Source organism: Hordeum vulgare, chromosome 6H (genome assembly GCF_904849725.1).
Source record: "Hordeum vulgare subsp. vulgare chromosome 6H, MorexV3_pseudomolecules_assembly, whole genome shotgun sequence".
Taxonomy (NCBI): Eukaryota; Viridiplantae; Streptophyta; class Magnoliopsida; order Poales; family Poaceae; genus Hordeum; species Hordeum vulgare.
The window spans coordinates 487,719,615-487,729,634 of NC_058523.1; the positions used below are offsets into that span (position 1 = coordinate 487,719,615).

Here is a 10,020-nt window from a genome sequence, read left to right on the forward strand (position 1 = left end):
TCCAAATCCATTGAACCCGGACGAGCAAATCCTGGACCGCTTATTCTGGGCATTCGCCCAGACTATACAAGCATTCAAGCATTGTCGTCCGGTTGTATCAATTGATGGTACATTTCTCACTGGAAAGTACAAGGGCACACTCTTAGTGGCGATGGCAGCTGATGCAAACAATCAACTTCTTCCTATTGCCTATGCACTAGTGGAGAGCGAAAACAAACATAGTTGGCTATGGTTCTTGTGTTGCCTGAAGATGGGGGTCATCAAAGATCGGGAAGGGGTTTGCATCATCTCTGATCGCAACACCGGACTATTAAGCGCGCTCGAGATAATTAAGGCTTCACAAGATCCAGATTGGGGGTGGCCTGATCTGGAGACAAGGTGATGCATGAGGCATTTGGCAGCTAATTTTTATTCAAAATTCAAAAACAAAGATTGGTTCAAGCTATTCAAAAACAAAGTCGTCGTCATCCTTCGACGATGCAGAGCTCTCGCCCTTTGACGAAGTGCTACTCTTGGCCTTCGTCGATGATGCGCTCTTGTCATTTGTCGATGATGCGCTCTTGGCCTTGGTACTCGGCATGAAGATATCGTCTTCGTCCTCACTATCGTCAATCCATAAAAAGGGATGTTTTACTCCACCTCCACCGCGTATGTGTTAGCCTTTCTTTTTCCATCTTTCATTCAACCGCAGAAGTTCTTTCCGAATCTCGTCATATGTCCTTGCAGGCCACCCCTTCCTAGCTAATGTGTGGGCAACCTCATTCAGTAGCGTGTCACTACTGATGAGTTCGTTCCATGAAACTATTCTATTATCTATCTTGAAATTGCTAGCTAAGAGCAGAAGACACTCGGACATACCACTATGAAAACTACGATCTAAAGGATAATGAGACATTTTCAGGACACTCCTTACCCACCTTGGTCTGGAGGGGGGTTTATAGGTGCAGCAGAGCGAGACGAATAACTAATGGCGGGAAAGAAATGGCGGGAAAACGAGGAGGGTAAGCGAGGCGGGAAAGCGAGGGCGGGAAAGCGAGGCGGGAACAAAATGGCGGCAAAGCTATGCGCGAAAAAAAATGGCGGGAAAGCGAGGCAGGAAATAAATGGCGGGATAAAATGAACATACACGTAGCTGAAATTAAGATACCCATTGCGGAAATGAAGATACAACTTGCCGAAATTAAGATAGACATTGCTGAAAATAAGATACAATTTGCCGAAATTAAGATAAAACTTGCAGAAATTAAGATACAACTAACACAAATTAACATACAATAAAATAAATCTACTGAGTCCAACGTGGATATTTTCCTTTTCCATCACCAGCTTCTTCTGCTGCCTTGGCGGCACGAGCCCTTTCTCTCTTTCTCTCCCTCTCAGCTTCACGGGCCTGTTCCCGCTGTCTGTAAACCTCCTCCAGCCGAAGTTTCTCTTCTTGACTTTTCCTTATCATCTCATCAATAAAAGCCCTCTGCTCCACACAGTAATCTTTCCACTATTTCTTCTGCTCTGCTTTCTCCTCTGCTTCAGCCTTCTCGCGACGCTCTTCCAAGTCCAAGCTAGCCCATGCACGGCGACCTCTTTCACGAATCTCGGTCACCGCCCAGTCCGGCATTTCCGTGTCAATCCAACAATAGTACATGCAGAGAGGAGGAGGAGACTAAAGGATGGATCAGATTCAAGTAAACAATAATATCAAGTAAACAATAATCTGGATGACTTGAGCATACCGGAGGCCTGATGTACGCAGAAATAGATTCGGGTAGATCCGATTCATAATTGACGCACATGAAAAACTTCATGCCCAACCAATCTGAAAAATCCGTCACCTCCTTCACCTTGCAGACATCTCCGCACCAACATCGAACTGCTTTCAGCCCCCGAGGGAAGCTTGCACTCGGCATTTTCCTAGGCCTAATGCTCTGATCCGAACAAGGCAAACTCATACTGACTATGGAGGTGCAGGTGCTTTGAAGTCTGGCTGATGGTGAAGAGAGTTTCACTCCCTGCCTCATTTTATAGGCTCTGCCGGATGTCTACGCCGGAAAAAACGGCGCGAAAACGAAAAACTTCAGCGAAAAACTTAGGCGGGAAAATAACGCGGGAAACTTAGGCAGGGCCCACCTATCTGTCGCCGTTACGGTACCGCAGGGCGGGAACGGAATTTGTGGTCGGCCGCCTGACCTCGTGGCGGCAACCCTGTCGGCCGCCTGCGCGCGTGGCGGCAGGCCCCAGCCGCCTCACCCGGTGGCGGCAGGTGACACGTGTCGCCTGGCGCACCTGCCACCACGGCGGGGTGGGGTCTTTTTCGTCGATTTCAGTCATAGATGATCCTTTTGGACAAATGCACTCGGCAAGTGGTCCTTTTGAACAAAAATTCCCCATCAGGACCCCCGCTAATCTCATCCCCGCCTCAGTCCCAATCCCATGTCGTTATGTGGCATGGCATGTGCAACCTAAGCTCTGCTTCAGTATATCCAAGAAGCGCGACGTGGGTCCTGCCCCTGCAGCCGCACGCCTCCGCTATAAAATCCACCCCGCTGTCCTCTCGCCTCCGTGATCACAGCACAGGCCACTCACTCTCTTCTCCGCCCCACTCCATAGCTCACTCGCTCGCTCGGCAGATCGGGCAAGCTAGCAAGCAAGCATGTACCCCGCCGAGCTCGCCAGCGTGCCGTACCTGTCGGCGGCGGCTGCGATCTCCGCCGCCTTCAGGCCCCATTACCAGGTGGTGGCTCCGGACGACCTCCTCTTCCCGTACAACGGCGGCGGCCTCCTGGTCCCTCAGGCGACGTCGTCCCCCTCCTCCTCCTCGTACCAGCAGCAGCAGCAGCTGCTCCACGAGGCCGCCGGCGGCGGCGGGCTGCTGCCCCCGTTCGGGGCCAGGTCGTCCAACTCGGATGAGTCGGACGGGTACCAGCAGGCGCACTGCAGCCTGGCGGAGGAGCGACGGCGGCGGCGGATGGTGTCGAACCGGGAGTCGGCGCGGCGGTCGCGCATGAGGAAGCAGAAGCAGCTGAGCGAGCTGTGGGCGCAGGTGGTGCACCTCCGCGGCGCCAACCGCCAGCTGCTCGACCAGCTCAACCGCGTCATCAGGGACTGCGACCGCCTGCTGCGCGACAACTCCGGCCTCAGGGACGAGCGGGCCAAGCTGCGGGAGCGCCTCCAGCAGCTCCCTGCTGCTGCTGCTGCTGCTGTGCCGGTGGAGGACGCGGCGGCTGCTGCCCAGGGCTGCTGATATGATCCACTCAGTAGATGATCCATATGTTACTCTATTATATGACAACTTTAGTCCACGGGTGCCATTTTTGTACCTCTGCTCTGCTCTGCTACGTATTCTTTTAGACATAAAAATACCAGTGTTGGCATGTACTACCAGTAGTAGTTCCAAATAAGAGAATGTTGGCATGAGGTGGTGACTTGTCCAGTTTCTTTCATAATAATCTTCTGTCATATGTGCAAAAAAAAAGGAGAGCACGAAGTTCCATGGACCATGGCAAAAATTTCAACTGCTATACATCTCTCCGCAAATCACAGCTGAATTGTCAATTCAAGTTTAAAAACCTCTCTCTCACACAAATACTTATAAAGATAATATATCCAGGTTATCTCATGACAGCGATGTAATTGCCCAATCAACATTAGCTGATATCATGAACTACTTGACTAGGTTGAATAGATCCTCGTCAGCCAGCGATGTAACTGGAAAACAACATTACCTGTCATATACCATGAGATTTCTGGACAAGCAAAAGGTTCATCAAGCATGCTACTCAATACTGCGTATAACATAAATCATAGAGCAAATCTGCGCAAACAACATATAACAGCATCTCACATTTATAATGTATCCAAACGTAGTTTGATGAAAGATGGCAAGAAAACAAACAGGCACACCAAATGCAACGGACCAGGCATACTGTCGTTGGTTTAACTGACTCGATACAGAAATAACCAAAATGACTCGATGGCTTAAACACCAGGCAAATACGAAAGGTTGAAAGACAACGACTGACACTTATGGAAAACTCATCAAAGACACTCAGTAGTAGGTGGTAGCTAGGGAACCGCAGTACAGACTCTCACTCGTCGTCGTCATCAGATTCGGCGCTCTGGAGCCACTCCACGACCGGCTTGGCGTTCTTCACGACCTGGGAGTTCTTGCCGGCAGCAACAGCTTCATTGTACCACTGGACAATGGTTTCTTCCTCGAGGACGTCTCCATCATAAAGGGCCTTCAGGACGACGGGAACTTCCTTCAGGGCTTCAGCACTGCACTTGCCACAGAACGCCTCGATAGCCTGGAGCAGGAGCATCTGGGACCCTTCATCAGGCACCGCAGCAGAAAGGTACTTCTTGTTCTTCACCACTTCCTTCGCAAACCCCTTGCCCGCACCATGGAAGAGTGCCTCAAAGAGAGCATGCATCACGTCCTTGGGGGGAAGGGCAGAGGAGGACAGCACACCCTTGAGCTGAGCTACGGTGGCAGCATTGCCCAAGTTGGCCTTGATCTCTTCAACCAGTTCATCATAAGGAGTGGTCTTGAGCCCGGTCTGGTTGCCATTGGAATTATCTTCAGCCTTTGGTGTCCCATTGGCACTGCCCTCTTTGTGCGTGGCCTGTCTCTTCTTCTTCTCCGTCTCCTCAGTGGCAAGCATAACCATTTCAGCAGTTGCTGCACTCAGCTGCTCCTCCATGCGTTTTCTCGCAGCTTCCGCTGACGTGTCAGTCTGCCACTGCACATCATCGTCATCGTCATCATCATCTGCAGCAGCTGCAAAGTCGGCACCTTGACTGTGAGTTGGCGAGGTTGCATGTTCTTCATCAGAACCTCCCCCGGCAGCCTTTTTCTTTGTATCCTTGGAAGAAGCTCCTTTCTTCTTTGCATCCTTTTTGAGTTTCTTCATCTCCTCATCAGCAGCTTCGCCTTCTTTCATCCGCTCCTTCTCAGCTCTTCGCATAGCTTTCTTGTCTTTGCCTCCCTTCTTCTGTTCTGGCGGGTTCTTCAGGATGAATGTAGTGAGCTTGTCCCTCATGTCAACATCAGAGAGGAAGCCACATGCAGCACATTTCAGAGTTATCATCTCTTTCTTGGATATGAGAACCTCAGTCTCAGGATTGCCACAACCATAACACTGGACATACTTCTTGATGAAGTTCTCAAGAAGGCCAGCCAGCTTTGAAGTATCATGAGCACCATTAACCAAGGCGATTCCCGTCTTCTCGTCAAATTTTGATTGTGCCCCAAGCTCACATCCAAAGTACTTAGTGGTGTAGGAAGCGGGTCTGGCAAGTGCTTTTGCTATATCAACCATGTTCACAATATTTGTCTTGATGCCATTACCACGGCCTTCTATTTTTGTCAACATTCTGGGCATCTTGTACCTGTAGAAGGCATCATCCTTGTTTGAAGCACCAATGTTTTGCAGCGCCATCTTGACTCAAGCTTTCTGCAGCAGGTACTATCAGATGTAGAAAATTTCAGAAATGAGAGTAGCTGCTGATCCTTGAAGAAAACTGAGCTGGCTTTGAGCACTGGCGATGGCAAGTGAATTCTCAGAACCAGATATCCTAATAGGCTCTTGATGCATGCAGGGGAGCAAAAACTTGTGCCTTTTTCTCGTTGAACGAGAATACTCTCCCAGCAATCCAACTGATCCCAAATAAACCGATGCTTGTTCAGACATAAAAGAAGCTTCACCTTCTAGGCCCTCCACTTTGTCAGATTGCAGCGATACAGAGGCTGCTGCCTGGATTAGACAAGACAAAGATCAGATATTGATGATTCTTCATGTAAGGTGAGATACAAGAAACTAATTGAATTTAAAATTACACTATCATTACGGAAACGGGACTAGAGTACAACAACAACAAAGCCGTTAGTCCCAAACAGGTTGGGGTAGGTTAGGAAACGGGACTAGAGTATCACAGAGAATCAGTTCATATACCACCAGTTGCTGGCAGAATTGTAGAAAGGAGACTACTAAATCTAATGATAAAATCAGGAGCTCCATAAACAGTCCAGACAACACATGTGTGACCAACATCAACAAAGTCAGGCAGTAGTAGTACTAAGAGGCTGAGATATTTGTATCACTTGTTATAGCCCCATGAAAATTACAGAAGCACATCCAACACAAAACAACCAGCATGCTCACAAGGGATAGTGAAGACGATTAGCCAACAGTTTTCAGGCAACTCCTGTTCAGGTGTCCAAAACGACAGCAGAGGTCTACTCTAATATTCTGATACAGTTTAGGGGACACGGCCATTTGCTTTTGAACAAGTGCCAAGTCAAGGCATAATGACAAACTCATATCTGATTATTACAACTAATGATACTGAATATCACATCTTAAGGGCATGGATCAGAAGTATCGTACATGCAACATTGGTATACACAAGATGAAAGGAAAACTCATAATGAAGATAGCATGTTGAGAAATCAACTGTCTGGAACAGAGAAACAAAGATGACAACATCTACTTCTTTAAGATTGTCACCAACAAAAATAAGTAACTGAGACTAGGGACAATCTCTACAATTGCAAGCACAACGGAAGTACAAACTGACAACAAAATAAACAGGGCAACCGCACACGCAACAAACATTCATCCAAACTTGCCTCACGGTACTACTCAAAACCTACAGTACCATACCAATTCGTGCTCTAGAAACTGACAACACGAAATCAAGAACAAGTATGCACCTAAACATCTGACCGCATGATATACCAAACGTATGAGAAACCCCCAACGGAGAAACTGATAAACAAAGCACGGACGATTCTGGAACATGGAAATATGTATGGATATACTAGTAATCCAGTATGTGAGGCCACAGACAACTAGGCCTATATGCCACCATCAATCAGTGCGCACATAATATACGTTTGTAAATTTGTGATGCCCACCCACAAACAAACATGCCCGTTGGCTTTAGAGTTTATACTTGGAATCTGCTCGTGTCTATCCACTTTACGCATCTGGACCCTGGCTTACCAGCAGAGTAAGATCGGAGGGGGGGCGTCCGGTGGATCTGAGAGGCGGATCTGGTCGGAGAGAGGCGGCGAGGGGTCCGGCGAGGCGGGGCGGGGCGGGGCGGCGGGAGGAGGTCGCGCCGCCTCGGCTGGGAGAGAGCTGCGCGTCCAGTCGGGGGTAGGGATTGGGATTGTGGTGGGGAGGGATGAAGGGGAGGCCGGTATTTATACGAGTGGCACGCTGGGCGTAATTTGCAGGAAAACCTGAGGGCTGGTTCGTAATCGCCAGAATGGAAAAGATCCAGAAGCGCCCTCCGCCGGTCCGCCCAGCTGTCAGCGTGGTTTTGGGTGTGTACAATAATCTTGCTTGAGAAATAGGGTTTGGTTTGACGGCGTTTCTTCGGTTGCTTCTTTTCTTTCTTTCTTTCTCATCAAGCCGCCATCGATTGGTCACAGAAAACTAACTGTATATTCGATAACAACCATTTTGAGAAATCAGGGGGATGTTTCAAATCCCAGAAAAAACGGCATGAAACCAAATGGAATGTGAGACAATCCGACCGCAAATCCACGCGCTTGATGATCGACATCATTCATTTGCAGCACATTACAAATGAACAGCTAGACTCGTTTACTGGCTAGAAAGGTTTCATAAAATCAATATCCATCAAGGATCTAGGCATGTGCTCGTACTCCTGTTCCAACATGAACAAGTTGAAAGGGTCCAGCAAGTCTGCAACTGAGTCAGATTGAATGAAAAACAGAGTTTTTGGACAGCGGAACAAGGGGCGTTTGTCAAAGGCATACAGAACCACACAAGCAACCTCCTGTTTCACCATCAAGCTCAAACTTTATTCCAATAATTATGGTACATAAAATGTTACAACCAGGAACCAGCACCGGCACAATGAGTGTTCTTTCAGCAGAGTGATAAGACTAAAAACACAGACCTCGTGGAGCCAAAGAAAATGATATCCAAAGCCAATACAGGCAGGCCGGATAAATGCCATAATAGGCTGCTTGCATTCAGTATGAACATCTCGGGTCCTGCTTACTTGTTGGATGGAATAAGGTAGTTGAGGAAGGGTTCTGCCTTCGGGGCAATGGTTTTCACATCATCAAAAGAGGCCATTTTGAAATCCTCGTACTCGAAGCCAGGGGCGCAAGTGCAGCCGACGAGGGAGTAGTGCTTCTCGGGGTCTCGCTTCCGAGAGTTGACAAGATGGCTGCCATCGGATGCAAACGACTCGACATCCAACGTAGGGAAAGAACCAAACCACACATTTGGTGGCACGGTGTACTGGGGGCGCTGGCCAGCGTCTAGGTGTGGGCCAATTACGGTGAGGTCAATGTGGCCATCGTCGTGTAGCTCAAAGACCTAATCAGACAGAGAATACCTGTGTTAGCAATACATAATCAAAATGGCAATCTTACACCCCATATAAAGGCAAGCATGCAACTGTCACCAACCGTGAGAGGCTCTCCCTTGTAGAAATGCCAGGTTTCAGCGCAAGGAATACGATGCAGGCGTGAAACACTTCCTGCAGGAAGCAAGAAATAGATAGCGGTGCTCACAGCACGCCCAACCTTGTCTGCAGAATACATTAAGGAAGTATTAGAGGTATTTCAATGCAGATTGATGAACATGGTCACCTGCACTACACTTCTACAACGCACTTCATACATACAGCACTGCAGGCTAAAACAGAGGGAGAGCAGAACAGTCATTTAAGCAGGGCTTCATGGTGAATATTTTAAATCAGGAAGCATACACATGTTGCTTCTTTAACAATCAGAACAAAGTAAGGTAGACAATCGTCAACAGGTACAAATCCAAACATGGAGCCACCAAATTAGCAGAAAAGTAGTTGACACTAAATTTGCCTTTGTGGAGCATATGAAAATGCAGCGAGTTCCTATCAAGGATACTTGCAGTAATCGTAACTGTTCTGGAGGTGATAACAGCGCAATGTTTCGGTTAGAAGATTCAACTCTAATTATGCAGCCGTCTTGTGACATGTTACACTATCCATTTACAGGTGCAGTAGGAGCAGAGGAGATGCAATACAGCTATCTATCTATTTTCCAGAAGCAATACCAGCCAGCGGCATAGCTCACATTAAAACAGATTTAGTGCACGATGTACTCCCTCCGTCCCAAAACAACTGCCTCAACTTTGTACTAGCTCTAGTATAAAATTGTACTAAGCTAAGACACTTATTTTGGGACGGATGGAGTACTATGTAACAAGAGCATCTAATAGGCAAAGCATATGCACATCGTGTCATGCCCATGCCCCAATCCCCAACACCCCTGGTCTCTGCGCACTTGATGATGCAAACAAAATGTTGGGTTCTATCTGAATTCCCACCTGCCAGAATATGCTATTCTACTAGTACTATCTAACGTCTGCACATGCTAAGACCCCATCCGAGGAGGAGCGAGGGGTCGGATCAGACGAAACGGAGGAGGAATGGGCGGGCGTGATCGTATGCATACACTGCGGCGGGAGCTGGGCGGTGGTGAGGGAGACGGAGGAGTCGCGGAAGGTCTCGGCGTAGTAGCCGCCCTCCGGGTGCGGCTTCAGATCCAGCAGCGCCGCTACCTCCGTGGCCGTCATCTCGCAGGAGCCCATCTCCTCCTCTGGATCGGTTCCTCTCGCTGTCCGCTTCGAGGTTCCTGGCCTCCGGTGGCGAGGTAATCAGGGATCGTTGAGCGGAGCCGCCGGTGATTGATTGGGCTCTTAGTTTATCCGGCTGGAACGTGGGTGATACGCTGCGGCTGCGCCCGGGAGCCGCCTAGGGGGGTTGGTGGGGGTTAACGTTCCCTGCGCCGGTTAGCCGGTTCAGTTGTTCCTTGTCTTTTGTTTTTTGGCAATGCTAACCGGCGAACGTTCGCTGGGAAGGAACTTGCAGAGAACGCCCTCGCGGCTGTTTGATCGAGATCAAACGATGACATTTTTTATGGGTTTTTTAAGTGCCTTCTTTAGAAAGAGATTTGCATGCTATCCTGAAAAAAATTCACACCTCTATAACTAAAAT

The 10,020-nt window shown here is 48.6% G+C and overlaps 3 protein-coding genes across 3 annotated transcripts; 1 reads left to right on the forward strand and 2 right to left on the reverse strand.

Annotated features, from left to right (window-relative positions):
• Positions 1 to 2,505: 2,505 nt before the first annotated feature.
• On the forward strand, positions 2,506 to 3,411 carry LOC123403650 (bZIP transcription factor RISBZ3-like). The gene has a single exon (XM_045097567.1). It carries the CDS (start codon positions 2,648 to 2,650, stop codon positions 3,236 to 3,238), a length of 591 nt encoding a protein of 196 aa, XP_044953502.1. The 5' UTR covers positions 2,506 to 2,647; the 3' UTR covers positions 3,239 to 3,411.
• A 414-nt stretch (positions 3,412 to 3,825) lies between these two features.
• Positions 3,826 to 7,153, reverse strand: LOC123406361 (eukaryotic translation initiation factor 5-like). The gene is made up of 2 exons (XM_045099870.1): positions 7,002 to 7,153; positions 3,826 to 5,750 (listed from the first exon to the last, which is right to left on the reverse strand). The coding sequence occupies exon 2, from the start codon at positions 5,433 to 5,435 to the stop codon at positions 4,083 to 4,085; it is 1,353 nt and encodes a 450-aa protein (XP_044955805.1). The 5' UTR covers positions 5,436 to 5,750; positions 7,002 to 7,153; the 3' UTR covers positions 3,826 to 4,082.
• A 656-nt stretch (positions 7,154 to 7,809) lies between these two features.
• On the reverse strand, positions 7,810 to 9,795 carry LOC123401251. The gene is made up of 3 exons (XM_045095000.1): positions 9,479 to 9,795; positions 8,450 to 8,571; positions 7,810 to 8,357 (listed from the first exon to the last, which is right to left on the reverse strand). The coding sequence occupies exons 1-3, from the start codon at positions 9,612 to 9,614 to the stop codon at positions 8,031 to 8,033; spliced, it is 585 nt and encodes a 194-aa protein (XP_044950935.1). The 5' UTR covers positions 9,615 to 9,795; the 3' UTR covers positions 7,810 to 8,030.
• Between the last annotated feature and the right edge of the window lie 225 nt (positions 9,796 to 10,020).